The sequence below is a fragment of the Talpa europaea genome (assembly GCF_964194135.1).
Source record: "Talpa europaea genome assembly, chromosome: 2".
Classification (NCBI taxonomy): domain Eukaryota; kingdom Metazoa; phylum Chordata; class Mammalia; order Eulipotyphla; family Talpidae; genus Talpa; species Talpa europaea.
The window spans coordinates 95,599,438-95,624,280 of NC_140068.1; the positions used below are offsets into that span (position 1 = coordinate 95,599,438).

Below are 24,843 nucleotides of genomic sequence, written 5' to 3' on the forward strand. Positions count from 1 at the left end.
GCTTATTTCACTGAGCATAATCCTTTCCAGCTCCATCCATGTTGCTGCAAATGGCATGAGTTTTTTTTGTTTTTTGTTTTTTTTTTGATTGCTGAGTAATAGTCCATTGTGTATATGTACCACATCTTCTTGATCCAGTCATCTATTTTTGGGCATTTGGGTTGTTTCCAAAACGTACCTATTGTAAATAGTGCTACAATAAACATAGGGATGCAGGTATCCTTTTGAATTAATGTTTTTCTGTCCTTTAGGTAGATCCCTAGGAGTGGAATTGCTGGATCATATGGAAGCTCCATTTTTAGCAGACTGAGGAACCTCCAAACAGCTTTCCATAGTGGTTGGACCAGTTTGCACTCCCACCAGCAGTGCAGGAGAGTTCCTTTTTCTCTACAACCTAGCCAACATTTGTTGTTGCTAGTTTTTTTAATATGTGCCATTCTCACTGGTGTAGATGGTATCTCATCATGGTTTTGATTTGCATTTCCCTGATTACAAGTGATGGTGAACATTTTTTCATATGCCTGTTGGCCATTTGCATTTCCTCTTTGGAGAAGTTTCTTTTTAGCTCTTCTGTCTATTTTTTGACTGGGTTATTTACTTTGTTTTTGTTGCATCTCATCAGCTCTTTGTAGATCAAATCTATTGCTTTGTTGCAAATGCTGACACATTTGTTGGAAGAAAATACAGATATTAGACAAGTTCAAGCCTTGTGAACTATATAATGGAAAGAAAAGTGAACATTTCCAACTCAGAAATATAAATTGGTAAAAGCAAGATACTAATATAGTAGGGCTTTTGGTGGCTACCTCCTCTAACACAAGAAGAGAAAGAGGAAGCAGCTAGATAAGGCTTAATGGATAAACTGTCTCATTTATACTTTTTTTGCTTTTGGGAAACACCCAAAACCTACTCCTTGGACTCTACCACTACCATGAATAGCTAGCCTGGATATCCAGATGGTGGAGTGAACGTGGGTACCTATTTAATCTTCTTCCTGAAGTCTCATTAACCTAAGAGTAAAAATGGGGCTATAGATAGAAGCACACTTGAGAAAACTCATTCCCAAGCTGGCAAAGGGAAAAGCCAAGACTTATATACACAACAGAATTCCCCAATGCTCAGGATTTGGCAGCACCCTGGATGCAGGGGTAGAAGAAGCTAAAATACTGTTTTCTTCCCCGTCAAAAGGATTAAGGCTTCATATTCATGTACAAACTTCACACAGACCTAAATGTATTGCTCTCAGGAATACTGACTTAATTGCATCTAAAAAAGTTCAGGAGTATAGCTGTGTGCCAAAGAGGTCCCATGCATCACTATCTTCAGATAATCATTCATCACTGTCCTAAATTAGCTAAGTAACCACTTCACCTGGACCTAAACACTATTAGTGGATGCTGTGGAAAAGCACCAAATAGAACAATGATTTTTAGAGCTCCTGGCCCTGTTCCCATGTGCTATTGAATCTGGAAAGGTTCAGCTGTTTCTGAGCAGTGTGTCCAGAATGTCTACTGGGCAAAGAGTTAAACATGACAAAGAGAAATAAAGGATTGTTACATGAAACAGGAAGTACTGTTCTCAGTTATCCTAGCCCTATAATGAATTGAGAAGATTTGTTCAACATTTGAAACTATTTAAATAACAGAGGAATACCTGGTTGGATAAAACTATCATAAGACTGGGCCTAGTGCCTCGTTGGGGGGAAGTTTTCTAATTCCTGGATCTATTATAGTTTTCTGCCTCTGTTAGTTTTTGTCATTTCTACTGACACAGATGGCATTTCTGGGTGGGAAAATTCTTCACTGTGAAATGTCCTGCATAGTGCAAGATGCTTAGCATTCCTAGGCAGTAAGCACTAAATGCCAGTAGAAGTTCTACCTCACCCAGTCATTATGATGGACCAATAACTTTCCCAGACAGTTCAACTGAGGAGGATGGTGGCACTTCTAACAAACCATATAAAATTTATACCTGTATGTTCTCACATTATTACTATTTAAAATTTTTGAATTTGTGATTTTATATAGTCTTTATATACTTCTTACATGTTGTTTCTCTTGTTCACAGTGGTCAAGCAATCTTTTAAAAAAAGTTTCCATTGTAATGAACAAGTCTATTGTTTTTTGTTTGTTTTCACTTTATTATTTCTGCTTTTACTTTTTTTCCTTTCTGGATTTATTATCCAAGGTGTAAGTTCATACCATGAAGTATATGTCATATATTATCTACTTTTATCTTCATTAATTCCCCTCAACTACTTTCTTTTGGTTAAATTTAGGGTTTTTTTGTTTGTTAACAAATGAGTTTAAGGACCTAAACTTTCCTCTGCATACCACTTTCACCGAATGTTATAGGTACCTATATGAAGTGTTTCCACCACCATTAATTTCTAAGCAGAAAAAAGAAAGAAAAGACTAGCAACTCATGACTAATTATATAATAATCAATAAGATGATTGACTTCATTAAATCAGGCAAATGCCAATTTTAAGACTCTTTATTGCTTATTATGGTGAAAAATATTTATTTAAAAGAAATATTTCATGTTATGAAGATATAGGGGAAATAATGTGCTCATTCACCAATAAGGGATGGCAATTTAGCTCCACCAATTAGCTCTAGACATGCACCTGCACTCTGACCTGTTCATTCTACTTTCTATTATTGTCCTTTAGAGAAATACTCCTCTATGCATGTAAGAATATGTATGTGGAATTCCACAGTAGCAAAATTTCTAACAGAGAAATACTGGAATCAAGCTAAACATTCAATAATTGGAAAATGGAAAAAAATAGTTTAAAAAAGGGCAAGGTAAATTTTAGAAACAAGACAAATTGTACCCATGATCTATAGACAAGGTAAATCAAAAAAAAAGTTTGTAAAATACGATTTGATTTTAGGTTAAAAACAAACAAAACACATCTATCACACTTTCTAACTGTGGTTACCTCTGGCAATTGTTAGTAGCAGAGAAAGAGAACCTGAGCATTTTATATGAATTGATGTCTGTCTTGTGTGAATTTTTTTTCAATACATTAATACGAATGCTATTTTAAAATGTAATTTTAAAAAATTTTCTATCACACCCCTTACATTGTAGTTCCTTGAATTACAGTAAGGAGAGACTGAAAGCACTGGCAGTCTCATTAACATGGCCTTTTGAAAACTGATGAATTCATAAAAGCTGCTGAAGATAATCACAGTGGAAAAGCAGAAAAGATTTTATATGTATTAAACCAGGACATCACTGCTTATTTGCCTCACTTTTGCCAACCCTAGCAGGCAATCTTTCCAGTCTACTGAGAAACTAGCAGCATCCATTTTCAGTTTAATGTCTCAACTCCTTTGTCTAAAAGCTCTTTGAGAGATCCAAGAAGTTAGCCTGGAGGCAGGCACACCCACAAGCTGTGGTTCAATTAAATCTGCTTCCCGCACCACCCACTCCTAACAGAGCAATACCACAGAGCTGGAAGAGTCCAAAGGAAAGCAAGACTAGATGTGAGGTCTGAAGTCTTTTTTGTCAATTCTCTCTGGAACCTGGAGAGCTCTTGACCTGGGGATAGAAGATTCCTATCCAGGGCACTTGGCATTCAGAGGCTGCCCGTTTATCAAGTTTGCCTGATTTTTTCCCCTTTTCTTCCTCCTAAAGGTTGAGTTCAGCTATCCTGTAGTGGTTCCAGATCAAACCTTTGAAAGAGAGAATTGGAATCTCCCTCCTCCATGATGCTAGAGTCTTCCCTCACCAAGAGCACTTTCAGAATGCTGAATTAATTAAGTGCTTGTTCTTTTACAAGAGACTATGGTGATGGTTCATGGGTGTCTTGGTGGTAGGAATTTTGTGGGAACTACACTGAGAAGAGAAAGCAAACTGTACAAAAATGAATAATGATGTAAAATATAGAGAGAAATTAAAAAATAAATTTTAAAAAATAAGTGCTTGCTTTTAAGGGTTAATTTCAATATGATTTATTATTAAACCACAAAAGAATGCTCTACTCCACTCTCTCTCTAAATGTTTTAATTAAAAATCTACTAATGTGACTGGAAGACTCAATACAGTCAAGATATCAAATCTACCCAAACTACTATTTACATTCAACACAATCCCAATAAAAATCCCAGCAGGACTTCTCATAGAAATCAACAAATTGATTCTAAATTTTTGTACAGAAAGTGAAAGGAACATGAATATGTAAAACAAATCTGAAAGAGAGGACCAAAGTGGCAAAGGCAATTAAGTGGAAAAAGGGTAGTCTTTTCAACAAATGGTGCTAAACAAACATCCATTAAAAAAAAAAAACAACACTCCACTGATACCTCACACCATATATAAAATTCAAAATGGACCACAGACCTAAATGTATATCTAAAACGATAAAATTTCGGGCCTCCCCGGTGGCAAAGTGGTTGAGCACTGGGTTGCGAAGCTGCCCACAGCCTCTGCAGCACCGGTTCGATCCAGTGCGCAGACCTCTCCTGCTGCCCGCTGCTCCCCTCAGCAGTGCATTTCGTCAGTCTGCCTGCTCTGCTCTCCCCTCTGGCTCTGGTGAATTCTCTCACTCTCCCGCGCTTCTGACTGTATCCAGTGCTTGTATAAATAAATAAATAAATTATTTTTAAAAATAAATAAATAAAATGATAAAATTTCTAGAGGAAAATGGAAATCTTAATATTTACAAAAGGATACAATGAACTTCATCAAAATGAAGAACCGCTGGCATGGTTAAAGTAGGTTAAAGGGTAAATTATATGGCAATGGATAGAAATGGACTTTAAGTGGCAAACTAAATAAATGTTGATTTATAACAAAACTGAAACTTAAAAATGCTATCATGCAATGTTCAATTTAAAAAATCATTAAAAAATTAAGAAACTTGACTCTTCAAGAGACACTGCTAAGGGATTAATAAGAAAAATCTCAGATTAAGAAAATCATGTGCCTAATAAAGAACTTATATCCAAAACATATAAAGAATGCTCACAACTGAAGAAAATAATTCAGTTTTTTTAAATGAGAAAACATCTGAACATTTAGAATGTTCAAATTTGATGTTTTATTAGCTATAAGGGTGACAAATAATCACAAGTAGAGGCTCAACATCATTTGTCATTAGGGAAATGCAAGTTAAATCCACAATGAAATATCACTACACGCTGAGAACCTGAGAGTATTAGAGAAGATACACAGCAACTCTAACTCTAAAAATAGTTGGGCAGCTTCTTATAAAGTTAAGCATATAGTTATCTAGGATTCAGCAATCCCATTCCTAGTGTCTACCCAAGAGAAATGAAACCTATGTCCACACAAAAACTTGTAAGCAAATGTTTATAGTAGCTATAAAACTATAAATGACCTAAACATTCTTTAGTGAGTGAATGGGTTAACTGTGGTATTCACATAAATGGAATACTACTCAGCAATAAAAAGGAGCCAATTACTGATATATACAACAACACAGATGAATATCAAATGAATTATGCTAACTGACAGAGGCTAGATGCAAAAGGGTACATTCTCCATTTACACAACATTCTGGATCAGGCAAAATTATTTGGACAGACATCAGAGCAATGGTTGCCAGGGGTAGGGGAGGGTTGTGGGACTGACTACAAAGGGACACAAGAGAATTTTTTGGTGTGATGAAACTGTTCTGTATCCTGATTATGGTGGCAATTAAATACGTTTGTCAAAGCTCCAGAACTGCACACAAGAATGAATTTTACTGTATCTAAATTATAACTTAAAAAAAAAAGCTCCAGATGGAAACCATAATAAACAAAAGAACTACTATGAAAAGATCCACAAAGATTCTGCATGCTAGAAGAAAACCCTTTCAAAGAAGATCATTAAAAAAATTTCTACAATGTCATATATATATGTACACGTTCTCTGGGTCACCCTCACCCTTTGACAGAGCCCTAGAAAAGGATACTTCAAAAGAAAACATTCCATCCCCCATTCTTACCTGAACCAGGCACTGTTCTGGCACTGAAAGAAGGCACTAGTAATACCCATAAAGGACCGAGTCGCTACAAGCCATAAAGTGCTGTGAGAGGCGACAGGAGTTCCTTCAAATGTCAGCAGGAACTGCCTTGCCCCTTCTCGTCCTTCCTTAGGAGAACAGAGGAAGTCACTCACTCTCCAGCAGTGCACACTCTCCGTCTGGCTGGATCTCAGTCCTGCAGCATTCACTCCTTCACAGAGGAAACTGAATTTTGCAGAGGTAATGAAAGTAGGCCAAGGCAACAGAGCACTCTAGTTACCGGGTGGCAGCCAATCACGGCCCCTCCCCAGGAGTGCCTCTCTCTGAGGTCAGGGCTCAAAGCAGAGTCTGTGCCGCCAGCCTGAACCCAAGGGACTGACTTGTTGGGCTTGTTTTTCCACAGCATTAACTTGAAAGTTTATGACTTGAGACCCCAAATCAACTTCTTGCTACAATGTCGGCTGTCTCCCCTGACATGGGTCTCACCTAACCTGACCTAACCTTTTCCTTGCTTTATGGGCTATAAGGTGGCGATCCAAATCCAACCTAGGGAATTGAAAATGAAAGACCATAATACACCCACCACCCCAGACTGCCATAAGCCCTGGAACATTTTAATTTCCTCCCACCTGGATCACAAACTTTGAAAATTCTTTTGGAGTTGTTTTTGCTGGGGAGGGGGCATAAGATGTACCTTTTGTTTTTCCATCCACTGACACCAGCTTCTTTGTTTCTGCTGTTAACAATAGCTCATAAGGATGTTCATCCTCTTCCCTGGCTGCACTTCCCTGAATCCGGGGTCTCATGGCCAAGACCTAAGAGAGAAAAACATCACAGTGCTTCTGGTGTATGAGGCTCATACCAAAAGAGGTTAGGTTGAACAAATTGAGATAATTGGCTCCTTTTTCATTTCAGAGGAAGAGGGGAGGGGAAGAGAAAGTAAAGAACTCAAGGGCTGCATGGAATCACACCGCCCTTCTGGATCTGCACCTGTACCTTGAAATCTCAATGGCCCTTGATGAAAACACTCCCCCCGCCCTTTTTTTTTTTTTTAACCTCTTTTTAGCCTTCCAGAAACCATATACAAAATCCAAGCGCCTCCCTTCCCTTGCCTGTCCTACCGCTACAGTGTTCTGCATGATCTCTTTTCTCTGGATAATTCCTCCAAACTCTGCATCATAAAGGTCTTCTTTCTCCAAGTTTCTTTCCTCATATGCAAGCACGCACAACCCTAAGGCTGGAATCCTTCCCACCTTCTCAAGAAGAAATCAAAACAACTTCTGACTGACCCTGAGTGACTGACACATGCCAGAAACAAAGTGCTCTTTATATCCTTCTCTGTTTTTGTGGCCTTACTTCATAGGTCCTGTGGGGTATAGGGAAGACTGTCCTCAAAGCCAGCTTCCTATCACATTTAAGGTAATACAATTTTGAATCGATTCCACCGATCTTTATTCTGGAAAGAGTCAAGTGACTAGGAAGTAGGGTTTCAGCGGAGAAAAAGCTGCTCTGTGTAGAGAAGTCTTTATTCAAGGTGTAACAGGGTGGTCCCCAGGAAAGGGGAAGGTTCCCTGCCTCTCCCAAGGGAGGGTGGAGCTGAGCAGGAAGAGAAGAAGCTGCAGAGGAGACTGAGGAAGGAAGGAAGCAGGATGGAGCCAGAAGAAGACCTGGAGGAGGCGCATGGAGCCTAGAGACATGTGAAGAAACTGTGCTTGTCTTCTGGTCGTGGACTGGGTGACACATATGTGGGTGAGACCTGTGGGGAGGTGACAATGGCAGCTTTTATCTTGATGTTGATTTTGCTCTTTTCCTTCCGGGCTTGTCCGGTTATTTCTGACCCTTTGCTGTGGGTCCCCACTGGAAGATGCTTTAGACTTGTGGCAGGCTTTGGGGCCTTGCTCTGGGCCAATCCAATTTGGATGCAGTTTTACCCATGAGGGGACGGGTAACTTTGGGTGCCTGATTTAGAAACTAGATTCTTTGCCTTTCCTGTATTGTTTCCTAATTGTATTAAAGTTCCTTCCCATTAAAGTCTCATATGTTTTGTGTTGATGGCGGAACCCATTTAGAACAGGCAGGTTTGCGGGGTTTCGGCTGCCCCTCTCCCTGTCCTGTAACAAAGGCAGTCAAGTGTTTCTGATGAATCAAAACCAGAGCAGCTTCTCCACCTGCCCAATGACTTCAGGCAGCTGACCACCCAGTGGCCACAGCTAATCTTAGTGTCAGAGCAGCCCCGCCTTTCCTTGAACCAAGCCTGAAATACTACAATTAATGCTACCGTTACAAAGAGAAAGACAATGGGGATTCTTTCTTTTTAGAGGATTATTCTGGTTCATCTGACCTAAGAATCCAACGTTTCACAGGCAAATTAAGAATAAGCATATACCAGCTACTAGGAGAGCAAACCAAATCACAAAATCTCTTCCTGAGCAGCGTGGCTAGGGTAAGTAAGTATATCTTCTACGAGGGGGTGAGGGGAATTCCCAATCCCACCTAACAATAGTAGCTTATAACCATGATTCTCTGGCACATGCAGAAAACTCCTCCTTCACCGACATGTCCCACGGCTACTGGAAACAATCAGGTTTGTGATCCAATAGGGTTTTGCTTCTTGGAGGCACAGAGCACTGTGTTAAGCCTAATGAGACAACAAGGCTGCCCTGACGAAAGAGAGCCTGCAGCTCCTGTTTGTTAACAAGGCTGCCACTCTAAAGGCAGAATGATCTTCTCCTTCCAAAATTCTGCGAAGCACAGCAGGAACCTCCACTTACTGAAAGCCACCTGGAAGCTAACAGCTATTTCATTACAATGAGCCATTTGCTTGTATTCCTTATTCTTTTGCCTCTTCACAGGAACACAATTAAGGGAACAAAAAGGGACCATTAAGCAGTTCACACAGTGTCAACTTAATACCACAGGCTTTTCAGACAGAATTTGTGTTCCAAGGTTTACACACCCATAGCTATCACTTAGGCAGAGCCCTGGAAATCTGACTCTGAGTGCTCGGCACACAGCAAGAGCTCTCATACAGCCCCCGGCTTGTTTCTCTGAGAGGTATTTGACAGCCTGGATGCCAGGCCTATAATATCCTTCTTTCTCAAGCAGGACTGGGCTGATGACTTCCATCTGGAAAATCAGACCCACTGGACCTGTGTTCACTCCGTGCCTGGCTCTTGTGCAGACAACTGGAAGCAGAGAACTAGCAAATGTCAGAGCTGGAAGAGATGTGAGCCATTACTATCACAGCTAGTGGGCACCTGCTTTCAGCCCTTTCATTTTGCAGATGACAAACCTAGTTGCCAGGGAGGGGTGGGGTCCTGTCCAAGGTGACAGAGCTCCCAGCAAAGCCAGGGCCACAAAATTCAGTTCACCCAATTCTGGACCAAGTTGGGTTCGTTTTTTCTGTGAAGTATGATTTCTCCAACCCATCTGGAATTTTCCCTCACCTTCTGATGTCTAATAAGAGTTCTCTGCTCATACCCATACAACTTGCAGGGTGATCTTTTCTTCTTGATGGCCCCTACCAGCTAGGGGACTAAAATCTGACAAGAAAGTAATAAACTACTTTTTTTTCCCAAGCCCTCCTAGTTCCCGCTCAAGAAGCCCTGTGTCACAGTGAATATAGTAATAACTGATTTTCAACAGAAAGGGTTTGTTCTTCACTACATTATTCCTTCATCTTTTCCCCATTGCTTCCAGGGCTGGCAATAAATCAAAGCCAGAAGAAAAACAGCAGATAAGTCTGCTCTATGGAAAGAGCAGTCAACACCTCTCTGATCAATGGGATGGCCAGCCAGGGTGGGGCACTGTCACCGCAGAAGAACCATAGCCTCTGCAACTTCCCAGGAACTTCAGCACATGTGAGCACAGAGAAGACCAGTCAGGCCAATGCAGCTGCCAGTCTACTTGGTTGGCAAAAACCTCTAAATAGTGTGTGCAAGTGCATGTGTGCATTTTTGTATTTGTTTAATTTTTTTTAAAGATTTATTTATTTATGCATATAAGCCAGAGGTGCAGGGCAGGGCAGTGAAAGGATTCACCAGAGAGATTGGGGAGCAGAACAGGAAGATCTACTGAAATACACTGCTGAGGGGAGCAGCAGGCAAGGCAAGAGAGGTCTGCTGCACCATGTGGGTTGCTCCCTGGCCAGAAGGGGATCGAACTTATGCCGCAGTGGCTGGTGATAGCTTGATAGCGCTGTGTTTAACCCCTGCGCCACCAGGGAGGCCCGCATTTGTTTAATTTTTAAAGCCAGTTTCAGGCCTCCCTGGTGGCACAAAGGGTTAAGACCCAGCACTATAGCTAACTGCAGCCACTGCAGCAGGAGTTCGATTCTTGGCCAGGAAGCTGACCCACATGGCACAGCAGACTGCTCCTGTCTCGCCCATTGCTCCCCTTAGCAGTGTATTTCAGTCAATCTATCTGTTCTGCTCCCCATTCTGTCTCTGGTGAATCCTTTCAACCCCCGCATCTCTGGCCTGACCCCACCTATTGTATGCAAAAATAAATACATCTTTAAAAAAATAAATAACCAAAGCTAGTTTCATGATCTGGTTGTTATTCTGTTTTTCAGGAGTCAGATAAAGTAAGTTTCCTTAAAAGGCTTCTATGGAGCTGCCAAATACAAAAGTCTGAACTTGGGTGAAGCCAGGACCTCCTAAAAATCAGGTTTATGAGATTAAAACTTTTGTATAAGGGCCTCTCCAGTGGCGCAGCGGTTGAGCGCTGGGTTGCGAAGCTGCCCGCAGCCTCTGCAGCGACGGTTCGATCCCCGGCTGCTGCCCGGCCACCGGAGGAGGGTCCCACATGGTGGCCACCAGAGGAGGGTCCCACATGGTGCTCAGACCTCACCTGCCGCCCGCTGCTCCCCTCAGCAGTGTACTTCAGTCCTTCTGCCTGCTCTGCTCCCTGCTCTGGCTCTGGTGAATTCTCTCACCCTCCCGCGCTTCTGACTGTACCCAGTGCTTGTATAAATAAATAAATAAATAAATAAATCTTTAAAAAAAGAGAGAGAGATATAAGATTATTTCTCTTAAAAAAAAAACAAAAACTTTTGTATAAGAAGTAAAGATGGTGAAGACTACAGAGTCCAAAAAAAAAAAGAAGAAAATCTACTTTTGGAGAAGACCTATTCCGACTACAGCACACAAACAGAATCTGTCTTAATCATTAAAATGATAATGACCCAGATCATATCACTGCTCTCCTCTTTCTCTCTTTCTATATCTATTTATATCTATATATGTAAAATCATCACCATGTAAGCCAGGGTTCTGACTGTCTTTCAAATACTGACTATGGTGGTCAAACTGACCCAGAATTCCAGGCTGTTCAGAGACTGGCACCCAGGAGAATCATATAAATTTCTCCCCCTACCTCCTGATGCAGGCTTATTGCCAAAATGCATGATCTAAAAAGCCTTGGGAGAAAAGAAGTCCTGGTTATCCATTATTTCTCTAAGAGCCATGCCCTTATTCTTAGGCACTGGGAATTTTAATCCAAGTCCTTGTTAAAGGACTAATAGGGAGCATGCTCCCTATTACCAGGTTTCTCCTTGTAAAAAGGGAATAACGAAGCAAACCTCTGTATAAAAACATGTGAGGATTTACTCCATACATTTACATGTACTAGCAATGTGTTATTACTCTAGAGGCTGTAATTCTACAGATTCCTTAGTTGAGACATGATAAGCATCTTGTAATTAAGGGATAGAATGAAATAAGGAAAGAATTTGCACCCAGCACAGAAATGTTTCCCTATCTCCAACATCCACTTTCACATTTTTAAAAGGGCTTTCTTATACATTTTAGTAAGCAAAAACCATCTTTCTGGTTCAATGTGTTTATGATAAATAAAAGAACCTATCTCACTGGATACTCCCTGGCAATACTGTATAAAAATTAACTTAGGCTTCTAGGGATAAAGTAATGAGACTTAATTGATTAGGTTATAAAAGCTGATTGATAAATTAAAGAACAATAGGACAGTGAATGAGCCACAAAATAACTACTGAAATTAAGCAATATTTTGAATACTCAATAAACATGTTAAAGATGCATTTTGAAGATGAAAGGTAAGGAAAATATGATTTGCTTCATGTACTAAAGTGAGAAAATTGAGCTACTGAACTACAACAGCATTCATTTTTTATTTTTTCTGAAAATATTTATTTATGCATATAAGAGCTGGAGTATGGGCCAGAGATGTGGGGAGTGAGAGGATTCACCAGAGACAGAGTGGGGAGCAGAACAGACAGATTGACTGAACTACACTGCTGAGGGAAGCAGTGGGCAAGACAGGAGAGGTGTGCTATGCCATGTGGGTCTCTTCCCCGGCCAGCGATCGAATTTGTGCTGCAGTGGCTGGGGATAGTTTCATAGTGCTTTGTCTTAACCCTTTATGCCACCATGGAGGCCCAGCATTCATTTTTTTTAATAGGTACACTATTATTTTTCAAATAAGCTTCTTTGATTCCTCCCCAGCCCATGACTCCTATCTCTCTTCTAATTGAGTATAGATTTTTCATGTGAAATGGAGAAAAAGCAAAGTCAGAAATGATATGCTTGGGGCAAAGCCACCAAAGCTTGCTTGGTAATTAGGAGATGCTTTACATTTTGTATTAGAAAAAAAAACACAGGTAGAAAATCAAAAAGTGACATTGTTTAGCCTATTGGAGTTTGGAAAATGAGATGTTTTACTTTCCATGTAGCATGTGGTCAATCAGTATCTGATCTGTCTGGTAGGCAGTTCTATTAACATTCTTTGCTTAGTAATTTTAAGCAAGTTTAAAAGCCTTGTTCTGGATCACTGATCCACACAATACAAATTTACTAATCCAAAGAGGTAATAAAAAAACAAGAAAGCAAGGTCTTCTCTGAGCACATATTGATACACAATCCAAAAAATCATATTTTAGGGGGCCTCCCTGGCAGCCTAGGGGTTAAGTCTCAGCACTATCATCACCACAGCCTGAGTTCAATCCTTGTCCAGGGAGCTAACCCTGTTCAGCCTGCTGCTCCCCTCAGGAGTATATTTCAGTAGATCTACCTGTTCTGCTCCCCACTCTGTCTCTGGTGAATCCTCTCACCCCCTGCACCTCTGTCCCAAACCCCAGTTCTTCTATGCAAAAATAAATAATATCTTTTAAAAAATCATATTTCAGTGATGGGAATAAACCCTTTACCTCAGAAGCTGTCAAGGGAAGATATTTCTTATCTATGCATTCCTCCTCTTCTTCATCTGGTGGTGGCTTTGCAGGAGGTGGTGGACGTTCCCTCTGTAGAAGGAAAAATAAGAATTTGACTATTTCTTCAAGTATCTAACTTTTTGTTTACTCTTATCATGGCCCTTTGAAATGGAAAATGTTAATGTAAAGAACTAAATTCAAGACTTACAGTCTCTGAATGGATAGAAAATCTTGTAGATGCCTGTATGCACACACGCACACAAGCACAAGTACATGTGCACACACACAGCAGATAACATGCTGTCTGGTTTTTAGTATTTGTAGCAAAGATTATAAACACCTCTTTCAAATTGCCCTTATAATATTAGCACATAAAACTCTAGTATAAGAAAACCAGTGGCTCAACTTTTGGTCTATTCTAAAGAAAGGAAACACTAAATCAAAAGAATCAACTTGCCAAAGAGTTCTAATAAACTGGCTATTAAGGAAGTAATGAGGAAAGTAATCAAGGACAAAAATATCAATTCTTGCTCAGACTTTAATGCTCTGATACGGTCTATGCCCTTTTATTGGCAAAAGTTCAAAACCAGTCTTTTACCCTTGGTTACTTCCTTCAATGATTACCATTATGTATCAATATCATTAGCATATGAAAACCCTTTTTTTTAATCTAAACCTATTAAAAAGGAATATTTGTTAGTTATTTGCCTTAGAGCAGGAATTAGCAAGCTTTTTCTTAAAGGGCAACAGAGTCCATTTAAGGTCATTATGCCACTGGAAAACAAAAGTAGCCACAGAAAATATGGACATGAATGAGTGTAGCTATATTCCACCCAAACTTTATTTACAAAACAGGCACCTGCTGGGGGGGCCACAGTTTGCTAGTTCCTGCCTCAGAGCTGAAGAGGGGGAACACTCGATTATTCAGATCATGGGTAGGGAGTTTCAAGAATATACAGACTATTCATGCTTCATAATCAAAGTTCCTGTAGGGAAGGGAGTGGGATCCTGACACAGGAGTTGGCTTGTAGGCTCATTCCCTGGCTTGCAGGTTAGCTCAAGATTTTGGGTTTGCTGTGTTGCTAGAACAGTAAAGACAAAAATTATGTGCCAGCCCCAGAGAAATCTGCAAGGAAAGATGTTTCTTGTATTTTAGGAGCTCCAAAGGTTAGCATTTGGCATCCAGGATCTCTCTGCTAAGCATGCTTCACTGTGCAGTGTTGTATCTTGATATATGCCATTCCCAGAGTTGCTAGAACCAGATGGATGTCCAGCAGCATCAATTCCAAGACCGTCTGGAGGTTCAAGCCAAAGCTAGTTAGATCTGATTTCTCACTGAGTCCCATCTCCCCACTCTTCTTTGCTCCAGAAGCATAGAAATAAGCCTGGTCTCAGTGACACCTTGTGAGGAAGGGAACAGTGAAGGGAGGAGGCGCACATCCACCAGCTATCCGGCCCTGCGACACTAATAGGCGAGACAAACAAAATGAAACACAAAAAGGGCAAAAAGGACCCATCCTAGAAATCTTCCCAAAGCAAAAAGCCTAGAAAGAACACTATGAAAGACTTTTGAGGAATAAGTCATCACCAGAAACACTGACGGAAACAGAAGCACCCACAAGCTCCTTTTTTTTCTAATGTGAAAACGTTCACCCAGGGGCCTGGAAGCACAGAACTGGTTTATACATATCATTTTTGTGTTTATCAAGATGTTAATTACCAAGGGCCAGGAAGGTTACATGGCCACACATACACAAGTAAAAACGACAAAGCATGTACCGCAAGATGTAAGTTTCTACTTAGCAGGACCATAAGAGGTTAGATTCCTAAAGTGGAATGGAACAAAGAGACTCATGCAAATCCATGGCTCAGCCCCACAGAAACTTGGTTATTCAAGCTTACTTGAGTAACCCTGTGTTCCTCTTGCAAAGCCTCCAGCTCCCTCTGATGGGCATCACCTGTAAGTACCACTTAAAGCAAAGCCTTTCCCCACAGCTGGATTCACTTAATTTCACTTGTGCCAAACAGTGAAAGAAGTGGGAAAAGACAGCTTTATCTACGGAAGTGCACGCGAGTGCAGCTTGGTGTATGCACTTGTTGGGCGGGTGGGCCTTTCCAGAATACATACTGAAATGATGGAGCTATTCCAGGATAAGGCAAGGAGTTTAAAAAAAAACAAAAAACACCGAGAAGCATCAGGCCACTCTTAGGGCACAAATGAAAAGTGCAAGGGTGATCTAGCAGCCAAAAGATCACCAAAATGGTCGTAAGCCAGCAGCTTCAGACGGAAAGGGAAAGGCCAGCCTCTCTCAAGAGTGAGACATAATATATACCTGAAAATATACCTCCAGTTTGGAGTATCACTGGGGGTCCTTTAGAACAGTGGCCAGTTTAGTAAAAGCACAGTGCTCAAAATCTCAAATTATCGTCCCTGGCAATACAAAGTGGTGGGTCAGGGGACCAGTGGTTCAGACATAGGTTCACGGTAAAATGCAAAGAAAGAAAAAGGGGGTGAGGAGTTTTGGAAACAATGTACAAGACTGGAAGGAGGAGCAAGCACTAGGTGGGAAGGTGAGAAGGGAAAATTCAGGGTGTTCTCACTTTATTATTTCAACGGCTAGAGGGGTCATAACTGGCAGAATAGAAATGACATATACTAATACACACAATGTCTGATTAAGCCTCACAGCAACCCTGCTGAACACAGAGTCTGCCCACATCCAAAGGTGTGATTCTTTGAGGGCAAAGAGAAGGCATGCGTGTACTCAGGCACACAGAACTTTTTTACTGAGCTCCATAACTGTAGGAACTGCTCTCCAGAGAGAAAATGAACAATGTATAACCAAAGAGAGATGCAGCACTGAGGCTCAATAGAATACTTTCATTGGCGCTAAGGTCAGAGAGTAATAGAAAGATGCAAACAGATTACACTGAAATTGGAAAAACTGGAATTCTACTTCAATGCCATCTGCATAGTTTTACCACATTGAGGAAGAGGGAAATGCGTCAGAGCCCCAGCAGAACAGGGGAGTTGAGTGCAGGTCTGGGAAATGCAAGCTGACACGAGTATTTCCTTGGGGTTTATTACTACTGACACTTCCTCTCTCCAGTGCCCCCCCCCATTCCCCCTACTCCCCAAACCCCGCCCCTGGCCAAATCCAAGTTGCTAAGGCCCAACCACATACAGGCCGCACTCCTGCTGCTTTCACTCCTGCTGCCTCTGACTCCTTGTTCACCGAGTCACGGTCAGACGATCGCCCGCTGGCCATGCTGTCCAACGAATGGCAGGAGATGGCATTGTACAGAGACTCGTAGGAACACTCATCTTCAATATTTGTGTCAAAATCAATGATCAGTTCAGTCACTGCTTTCTCCACGTCACCTGAAGTAGAGGTCAGAGGGCAAGAGAATCAATGGAGGGAGAGGACAGAATGGATTTCCAACCACCACAATAACCCAAAGACCCTTCTGCAATCAGAACTTGACAAACACTAATCCCGAGCAGGAAAATAAATGCCTGGTCTGCTCCTCAGACAGGAACAGATGTTTCAGCTGCTGTTTCTAACTTTAGACAGTTAAACAGATTTTTCTCAAATTCAGTATTTGTGAAACACTTGACATCTATGAGGGATACCTGTCAAGACCTTTATAAATTTCAAAATACTTCAATGCCATTATAGCATAAACTTAAAACCATAAAATGTAGCAAAGCATAACTGTAAAACATAATCCTTTAAATTCTTAGCAAGAACTTGCCTGGTCTCAAGCAAAAATAGAGGACTGCCACAGGCACTTTCCGCCACCGAGGCACCGTATGTCTATGGGGCTCACTCACTAGCTAAGTACCACCCCAGAGCACCTGAGATCCAGATTAAGGACACTGCAAAATTAGCAACTGCTCCAAGCCTCTGGGTCACTTGCAAGTTATCAAAGCTGTGACTGTAAAATCCTTGAAAACTGAGAGCTGAGTGAATTACTAATCCTATTACTAGTAGATTATGGGGTCAAGAAAAAAAGTAGGGACTGGGGAGGAAAAGAACTCTGCAGGAAAGACAGGCTGAGCACCCTTTCACCCTTATACCTCTGTGCTCCTTTGAAGAATTCCCTTCCCTTTTTAGTGCCTGGTTTTGTTCAGTTTCTCTAGTATTCTTTATTGTGATTTGTGTCAGGGGGAAGGTGTCAGTCAATATCTTGTCTTTCTCACTCTTCCTACCTAGGACCAAACGGCTGCTCAATAAATCTGAAAAGAACGGCACGTATTTAAAAAACTGGCAATAGGGCCTCCCCGGTGGCGCAGCAGTTGAGCGCTGGGTTGCGAAGCTGCCCGCGGCCTCTGCGGCACCGGTTAGATCCCCGGCTGCTCCCCGGCCACCGGAGGAGGGTCCCACATGGCACGCAGACCTCTGCTGCCGCCCGCTGCTCCCCTCAGCAGTGTACTTCGGTCCTTCTGTCTGCTCTGCTCCCCGCTCTGGTTCTGGTGAATTCTCTCACCCTCCTGCGCTTCTGACTGTACCCAGTGCAGGTATAAACAAACAAACAAACAAATAAACAAATAAATAAATAAAACATGTCTCTATAAAAAAAAATAAAAAATAAAAATAAAAATAAAAAACTGGCAATAACAAATGTTGGCGAGGATGTGGAGAAACAGGAACTCTCCTGCACTGCTGGTGGGAGTGCAAACTGGTCCAACCACTATGGAAAGCTGTGTGAAGGTTCCTCAAACTACTACTAGGAATCTACCCAAAGGACACAAAAACATTAATTCAAAAGGATACCTGCACCCCTATGTTCACTGCAGCACTATTTATAATAGGTCAGATATGGAAACAATCCAAATGCCCAAAAAATGTGGTATAGATACACAATGGAATACTACTCAGCAATCAGAAAAGATAAACTCATGACATTCGTGGCAACATGGATGGAGCTGGAAGGGATTATGCTCAGTGAAATAAGCCAGAAGGAAAAAGAAAAACATTGGCTGGTTTCACTTATAGGAGGAATATAGGAGAACCAAATAAGGGACCAGGAAAAAAAAAAAAATATATATATAATAATAATAAATTTAAAAAAAATTAGCAGGCAACTATAAATCAGAAACATTCTGCAGGGAAGGGCAGGAAGCGGGATCAAAACGGGGTTGGGGGGACTATGGCAATGGTTCACGGGCGAGTAGGTGGTAGGAATTTTATGGGGACTACGCCTGAGAGAAGTACAAAAATGAACAGTGATATATAAAACACACATATGTATAAACATTTAAATAAATAAATACACCTGTAAAGGTGGATCCTGGCAAATGAGGGAGAGGCTGGACTGCCCAAGCTCACCCATTTGTAGGTCAACACCCAATATTTGTTGGTCAAGTGACACTTTACCAAGATCACACAATATTGACTATGGGCCAACAGGCTTGAGGCACTAAAGTATATGTCAAGATGACTTGAAATCGAGAGATCATCTTGCCTATTATACACCCTAGAACAGATTTCCTGGCAAGTATAAAAGTAGAGAACAAAATAAAGAAGGAAAGGTGAGTCACAGTCCCAGGGCTCAGCTATGTCCAATAAATTTCACAGAAGAGCTGAAAAAATGAGTTTGAATATGAACTTATTAAATACGTCTACCCTCCCTGAAACTATTTAAGCTATTTTTCATTCTATGCAAGAATTTTCAATTCTTTTCAAGCTGAGAGCCTCTTTGCTGACAGAGAAGAGCTGCCTTACCCTGAGACTTCTGTGATATGGAGTCCAAGTTGGAGATGAGAGGTGGCTGCGGTGTAGGAGTTTTATCTACCTCTTTTGCACTTCTTTTTCCATTCGTGTGATCTATATGGAAAGACAAAATAAGCTGCACCAAATACAAGTGCCTTGTTGAGGGAGTGCATCCCCTGCTTGCCCTGACAGGGAGATGGACCAGTACCTTCAATAAGTGCTGCTATCTGTTGGCTCTTCTGAGAAGGCAGCTCTCGGACAGTGTCTAGAGCAGTCAGTCCACGGTTATCTTTAATGTTGACATCAATTCCTAGAGGAAGGTGCACCGGATGGAGCAGGGGAATGAGCATTGTCAAGCCAGCCTCCAGGGCGCCTACCAGTCCCAAGCAGTATAACCACATTTTTCATCCAAAGCCATTTAATCCAGCAATTCAAGGACAATTCATACACTTGCAATCAACCAGTGGAGACACACATACACTGGGTTCAAATGCAGCCAGCAAAAACCCCCCTCCAGGGAGGATGGGGGAGACAATCCCCACCCTGACATGCTGTGTAGACAAGAGCACTGCCGACCTCTCACCTGCAGCCAGCAGGATTTGCACCACATCGGTCTTGCCAAACAAAGCAGCCTCATGCAAAGCACTGCCCTTCTCCGTCTGGAAAGCAAACGAGAGCGCAGAGCAGGATGTCATCAGAACAGTGACCCAGGTTTGGTGTGCTTTCACACAACAAACGGGACATAGGCGACAGGTGAAAAGGGACAGGAAAATAAAATGAACCATACAACATCCTCTGTCATTATCTTTCCTGCTTTTCTTGTCTGGATTCCAAAATCACAACCGTGGCCACACATCATCAGTATCAGATGTGCCACCAATAGGCCACATGTGAGTAACTGCACCGCTACCCTCAGAGCCACCGATTGGTGAAAATCCTCAAAAGTCCACCATCCTGGGTGTAAGGAATAATGAGGGGAAAAATACAGGGGAAAAACTTCATATATGGTTTGTCAATAGAATGGCCATTCATCTGGATGGAGAAAGCTAACAATGTAGGAAAATGCTAAGCCTTCTACAGGCAACATCAAGTTGATGGGGCTTCAGAGACGGGAGATGGTGGCAGCGGGAGCACAAGTAGAGCGAGGAAAATAGGAAGATAATGCAATTTTTCTACTTTTGAGAGCTAGTCCATTAGCACATCTTTTCAGGGTGTAATGACAGTATACAAGCCCTGAAAAGAAAGAAAACAGAACAGACTCACTGGAGGGGTTTGTCTCTAAAGTTTCACATTAAAATGGAAGCATCTGGCATGTGATGTGAAACGTGCTAAATAGGAACACAGCCCAGCAGCAGGGTACTTGTGCCTTTTCCAAAATGACTAGGTCCCTTGAATCTGGGAGGTACATCCGCCCCACTACCTGGTAGTTGCTATCCATGCCAGCATCCAGGAGGACCTGGACCACAGCTTTGTGGCCGTTCCTCGCTGCCAAGTGCAGGGGGGTATGCTTCTTAGTGTTGCAGCTCAAGAGGTTGGGGTGTGCGTTGAGAAGCATCTTCACCACCTCCAGTCTCCCATACAGTGCAGCAAGGTCCAGAGGCGTCTCAAATTTGTTGTTGCGCATGGTGGGGTCTGTTAGCTCCTCTAAGAGAACCTTCACCACCTCCGTGTGGCCATACTGCGCTGCGCAATGCAGAGCCGTCTCGTTGTCATTGTTCTAAAGAGTTAACAAGCAGATCACATCAGAAAGATGACTGGCAGGCTGGCACATCACTAGGACAATCACATCGAAAACCGTTGAAATTTAAATGAGAAAAATAGCAGCAATGCTTGGGAACTAACAGAAGACAGACTCCAGACACAGCACTCCCCCGCAAACAAGTCTGGCTGCTCCAATCAGCCACATCTTCCCCAGTTACTACAAGAGGGACGAAGTCATCTCTTCAACACTGCAGGTGCAGTCTCTTGTGTGCTGAAAAGGAAGTGTCTCCAGATTTGGGGGCGGGGGGAGTGAACTAGGTAATGTAGCAGGCTTTGGGGAGAAGCCCTGGCCTGGATGCATGCCAATAACATCACTGCCATTGATTCTCTTTAAATTTCAACTGGTTTTTACAATTTATAGTCCACCCTGCGGTTCTGATTCTGGATCTCGACCATCAGTTGCCTTCCACACAAGCTTTTTAGAGAAAATTTGTCATCTGCATTTCAATCAGCCACCTTGCATGCAAATCAATCAGCCACCAATGAAAGCAACAGAGCAGAGAACCAAAAATCACTCTCAAGATTATTAGCCAACAGCCATTTCCAGGGGAGGGAGGCGCCTGAGTTCAGTCATGGTCACGGAGGATCGTGGGCCTCTAAGGCTGCCTTATGCTACTCCAGGAGCTTGCGCCAATCAACACATGCAGAATCTACAGCACAGGGACGTGTTCTCATGTAAGATGGACACAACCAACAGTGCAATGAATGTATTTTGTGAGAGGTGCAAAATATTCAAAATTATTGTAACAATGCCATCACTGCTATTCAAATTCACAACCCCATGGTCTTCCAAATGTTAATTTTGTTTCAAAGGAAAGGTAGGACCTGCATAAAACAGGAGAAGTTTGTGCTTTATCAACCATCTAAAGTAAATGCTAATCAAGCCAATGATGCTTTCTTTTACTACTACTGACAATGTATATTAGAGCAGGAATGAAGAAAATTCCATGCCCTTTCCTTTTTCAGAAGCATTAATGAAAATCATTTCCCTACAAGATCTTGAGATTCCTGAATTTTTCCATCAGGCTTCTGCCACTTCAGGAGAACAAAGTTTACGAGGGGTGCGACCAGCAAGTCAATATTGTGCACCTTTCAGTGACCAAAAGATAAACATTAAACATTTCCACAATCGCTTTAATTTTATTAACAATGTTAAAAGTAACCAGACTAGGAGTTACCCAAACATGCATGCAATTCCATCTGCTTTTCATCTGGCATTTGACTGCATCATTTTTTTCCAGCTACACCAAGTGTACCAGACAGATCCAGAGCTGCTGGGAGCAAGGTCCCAAAAGGCCAGAATGACAGCAAAGAAAAATTTTTAAATGAAATAAGGACAGAAAGGGTGGTAGCAGGCATCACATGCAAAGATAAATGCACACAGATTAAAAAAAAGGAGAAGCGCTGAGCTCAAACACAGCTCAGAGAGTAGCTGCTGAGAAGGTGCAGGCAGCCTTCACTGGCCACAGAGCATAGCTGGTTAGCAGTGGCCTCCTGTGATACAACTGGGCCCAAGGGACAAATTCACGTCAACCTAAAAGTCTTGGAGGAAGCAGAAAACAGAGAGCAGAAAGCAAATCCTTCGGGCTCACTGTGCTGAAGAAACCCATTAGGATACCCATTTGCCATACCCATTTCCTATTAAGCTACAGCATGAAGTCCCTGAGTAAAGTCAGAACTGTCACTCATCGTTCTCATGATGAAAAGACAGCTACATCAACAAAAACTCACAGCAGCATTCTGTAGAGTGACCCTGGGGCAGAGTAACAATATCCAAAAAAGTTTAAGAGGATTCCCAGGGTTTACATTTTAAGATTAGCATGACAAGAAGGACCAAGAAAGTCAGCTTATTTGTATTAGAAGTCCAATCCAGAAAAACTTGTTTACTCTGAGGAAGATAGTGCTGTCTCTTTTATTTCCAAGTTGTTTCCCAACAACCAGAATAATCTTTCCTTGATTTTATAAAACAAGGCATTAGGGCCTAGCAAACTATGAAACTCTAAAACTATTCAGTACAGAGAGAAAAGTCTTCTCTACGTGTTTTGTTTTGTTTTGTTTTGTTTTTTGGCCAGAATGAAGGCAGCTAGCACAAACCTGCCTTGCTGAAGGCAAGGTCTTGATCACTACCAGGCAAATTTCCTGTCTATGTTAAAAATGACCTAACCACATCTCTGCAGAATGTTATGCTCACACTCACAGTATAGGAAGCATCTTATGTTTCTGTCTTGCCAGACATTCTGGTAAGCATAAAACCCGTGGGTTTATGTCTGTGGTGACCACATCTCTTGACTGTTGACTTAGGCCATCACACTGAGCTCTCACTAATATTTCCACTTTGAGCCTGACAACTATAGGGCGGGAAGTCTTTAAGTGTTTTTATACACGGAGCCAGAGATATGAGGGATTCGAAGGAGAGCAGATCCCTAACCAAAGGGAACCCTACTCTTCACACCTTCCAAATAACACCATAGGTGCTCAAAGCACTTCAATAATTCCAGAATTGTATTACTATGGATCTGAATTGAGGAGGGAGGCAGAGATAACACATTCCAATTTCCCCCAAAGTCTTTGCACAAGCCCTCCATTATTTCTCATCTTGAGACCCAATTTCATTTTCCCTTGCTATGGTCAGACCATGTAACAACAAGAGGTACCTATGCCCTTTCTATGCAGAGACCTCATTGATGTGTGAATCCATTCTATTTGTGACATATATACATGTATGCATGAGCTAAGAGCAGCAGAAAACTGTGAACATTTCTATGGCCTTTCTCCTCCTGGAACTATTCAAAACCATCACCTCCTAATGCTTAGATTAGCCTAACTACATCCTTGTCCACTGTTGACAGATAACTAAGTTAGGGAGAGCTGGGCTGCAGCTCTCCATTCTAATGATGGTACAGGCCTGAGAAGCATACCAAAGTAGGAACAAAAGTACGAACTGAGTCTACTGAAATTTAGAAGACAGAGGAGAAACATGAGAACCAAGTCTATCATGTAGAAGAAGAGTTAGACCTACTCTGTAATGCTCTAGAAGGCACAACTCTGACCAACAGATGGAAGGTTTAGGAAGACAGATGTCAACCAAGCTTATGATACCAAAAACCAGTGGAATCCAGTAAGAGGCTGCCAAGTGGTAATTCTGTTTGCTGCTAGGAGAAACAAACAAAATAAGAGGTAGATGGCCCACCATTTCAGGTGAGGAAGAGAAGAAGATTTCTGCTCAGGGTGGAAAATTGGCTTAGATCAGCGGTTCTCAAATTGGCTTCATTTTGGAATTACATGGGAGCTCAAGTAACTACTAAGCCGCACCCCAGACTTGCCAAGGTAGCACATTAAAGAGTAACTTCAGAAAACTAGGACTAAAGATCTTACCAATCTAGCAGGAGCCACTTAACCAAGCAATCATTTATCATTGTCAAGAACGAGACAAAATGATGATCACGTGCCTTGTGATGTGATGCACTAAAAAGGGCAGACCTAAGGCAAACCTGCCAAACATGCAAGCCTGAATCTAATCACAAGGAAATATCAGACAACTGAAGGACAGTCTGCAAAACAACTGGCCTGTACACTGCAAAACATCAATGTCATAAAAGACTAAAAAGACTGAGGAATTATTCTAGGGTGTGTATGATCCTGGACTGGATTCTGGATCAGAAAAAAAAAAATTGCCCTAAAGGACATGATTGAGACAACTGGTGAAATTTGAACACAGATTCTGTTATTAGATAATTGTGGTTACACAAGAGACTGTCTCTGTTCTTGGGTGATACATGCTGAATGAAGCATTTGGAGTCAAAGGGTCATGATGTCCATGACTTAATCTCAGTTCATCATTGACTACAACATAGATGGACAGATAGAAAACAAATGTGACAAGGGGCCTCCCCGGTGGCACAGCGGGTTGAGCACAGCACTGTGAAGTCATCCACCCTCTGCAATCAATTCCCGGCCAGCCAAGGAGCTACCCACATGGCAGGGCAGACCTCTCCTGTCTCGCCTGATGCTTCCCTCAGCAGTGTATTTTAGTAGATCTGCCTGTTCTGTTTCCGACTCTGTCTCTGGTGAATCCTCTCATCCACCCTCCCAAGGCTTTGGCCTGTACCCCGGTTCTTGTATAAATAAATCTTTAAAAAATAATAAATTTAAAAAAAGAAAGAACAAATGTGACAAAATGTTACTAGTCGGTCAAT

General features: G+C 41.8%; 1 protein-coding gene across 4 annotated transcripts in view; it reads right to left on the reverse strand.

Moving 5' to 3' along the window:
• Positions 1-24,843, reverse strand: part of ANKS1A (ankyrin repeat and sterile alpha motif domain containing 1A) — a gene marked incomplete at both ends in the record, with an annotated part of 172,242 nt that overhangs the window by 67,959 nt on the left and 79,440 nt on the right. For all 4 annotated transcript variants that reach the window (XM_084228656.1, XM_084228654.1, XM_084228655.1 and 1 more), the window contains 7 exons: positions 6,678-6,798; positions 13,167-13,259; positions 16,355-16,551; positions 18,899-19,000; positions 19,095-19,196; positions 19,470-19,545; positions 20,307-20,603. In XM_084228656.1, coding sequence (XP_084084782.1) covers positions 6,678-6,798; positions 13,167-13,259; positions 16,355-16,551; positions 18,899-19,000; positions 19,095-19,196; positions 19,470-19,545; positions 20,307-20,603 — 988 coding nt within the window. The remainder of the gene's footprint in view (positions 1-6,677; positions 6,799-13,166; positions 13,260-16,354; positions 16,552-18,898; positions 19,001-19,094; positions 19,197-19,469; positions 19,546-20,306; positions 20,604-24,843) is intronic.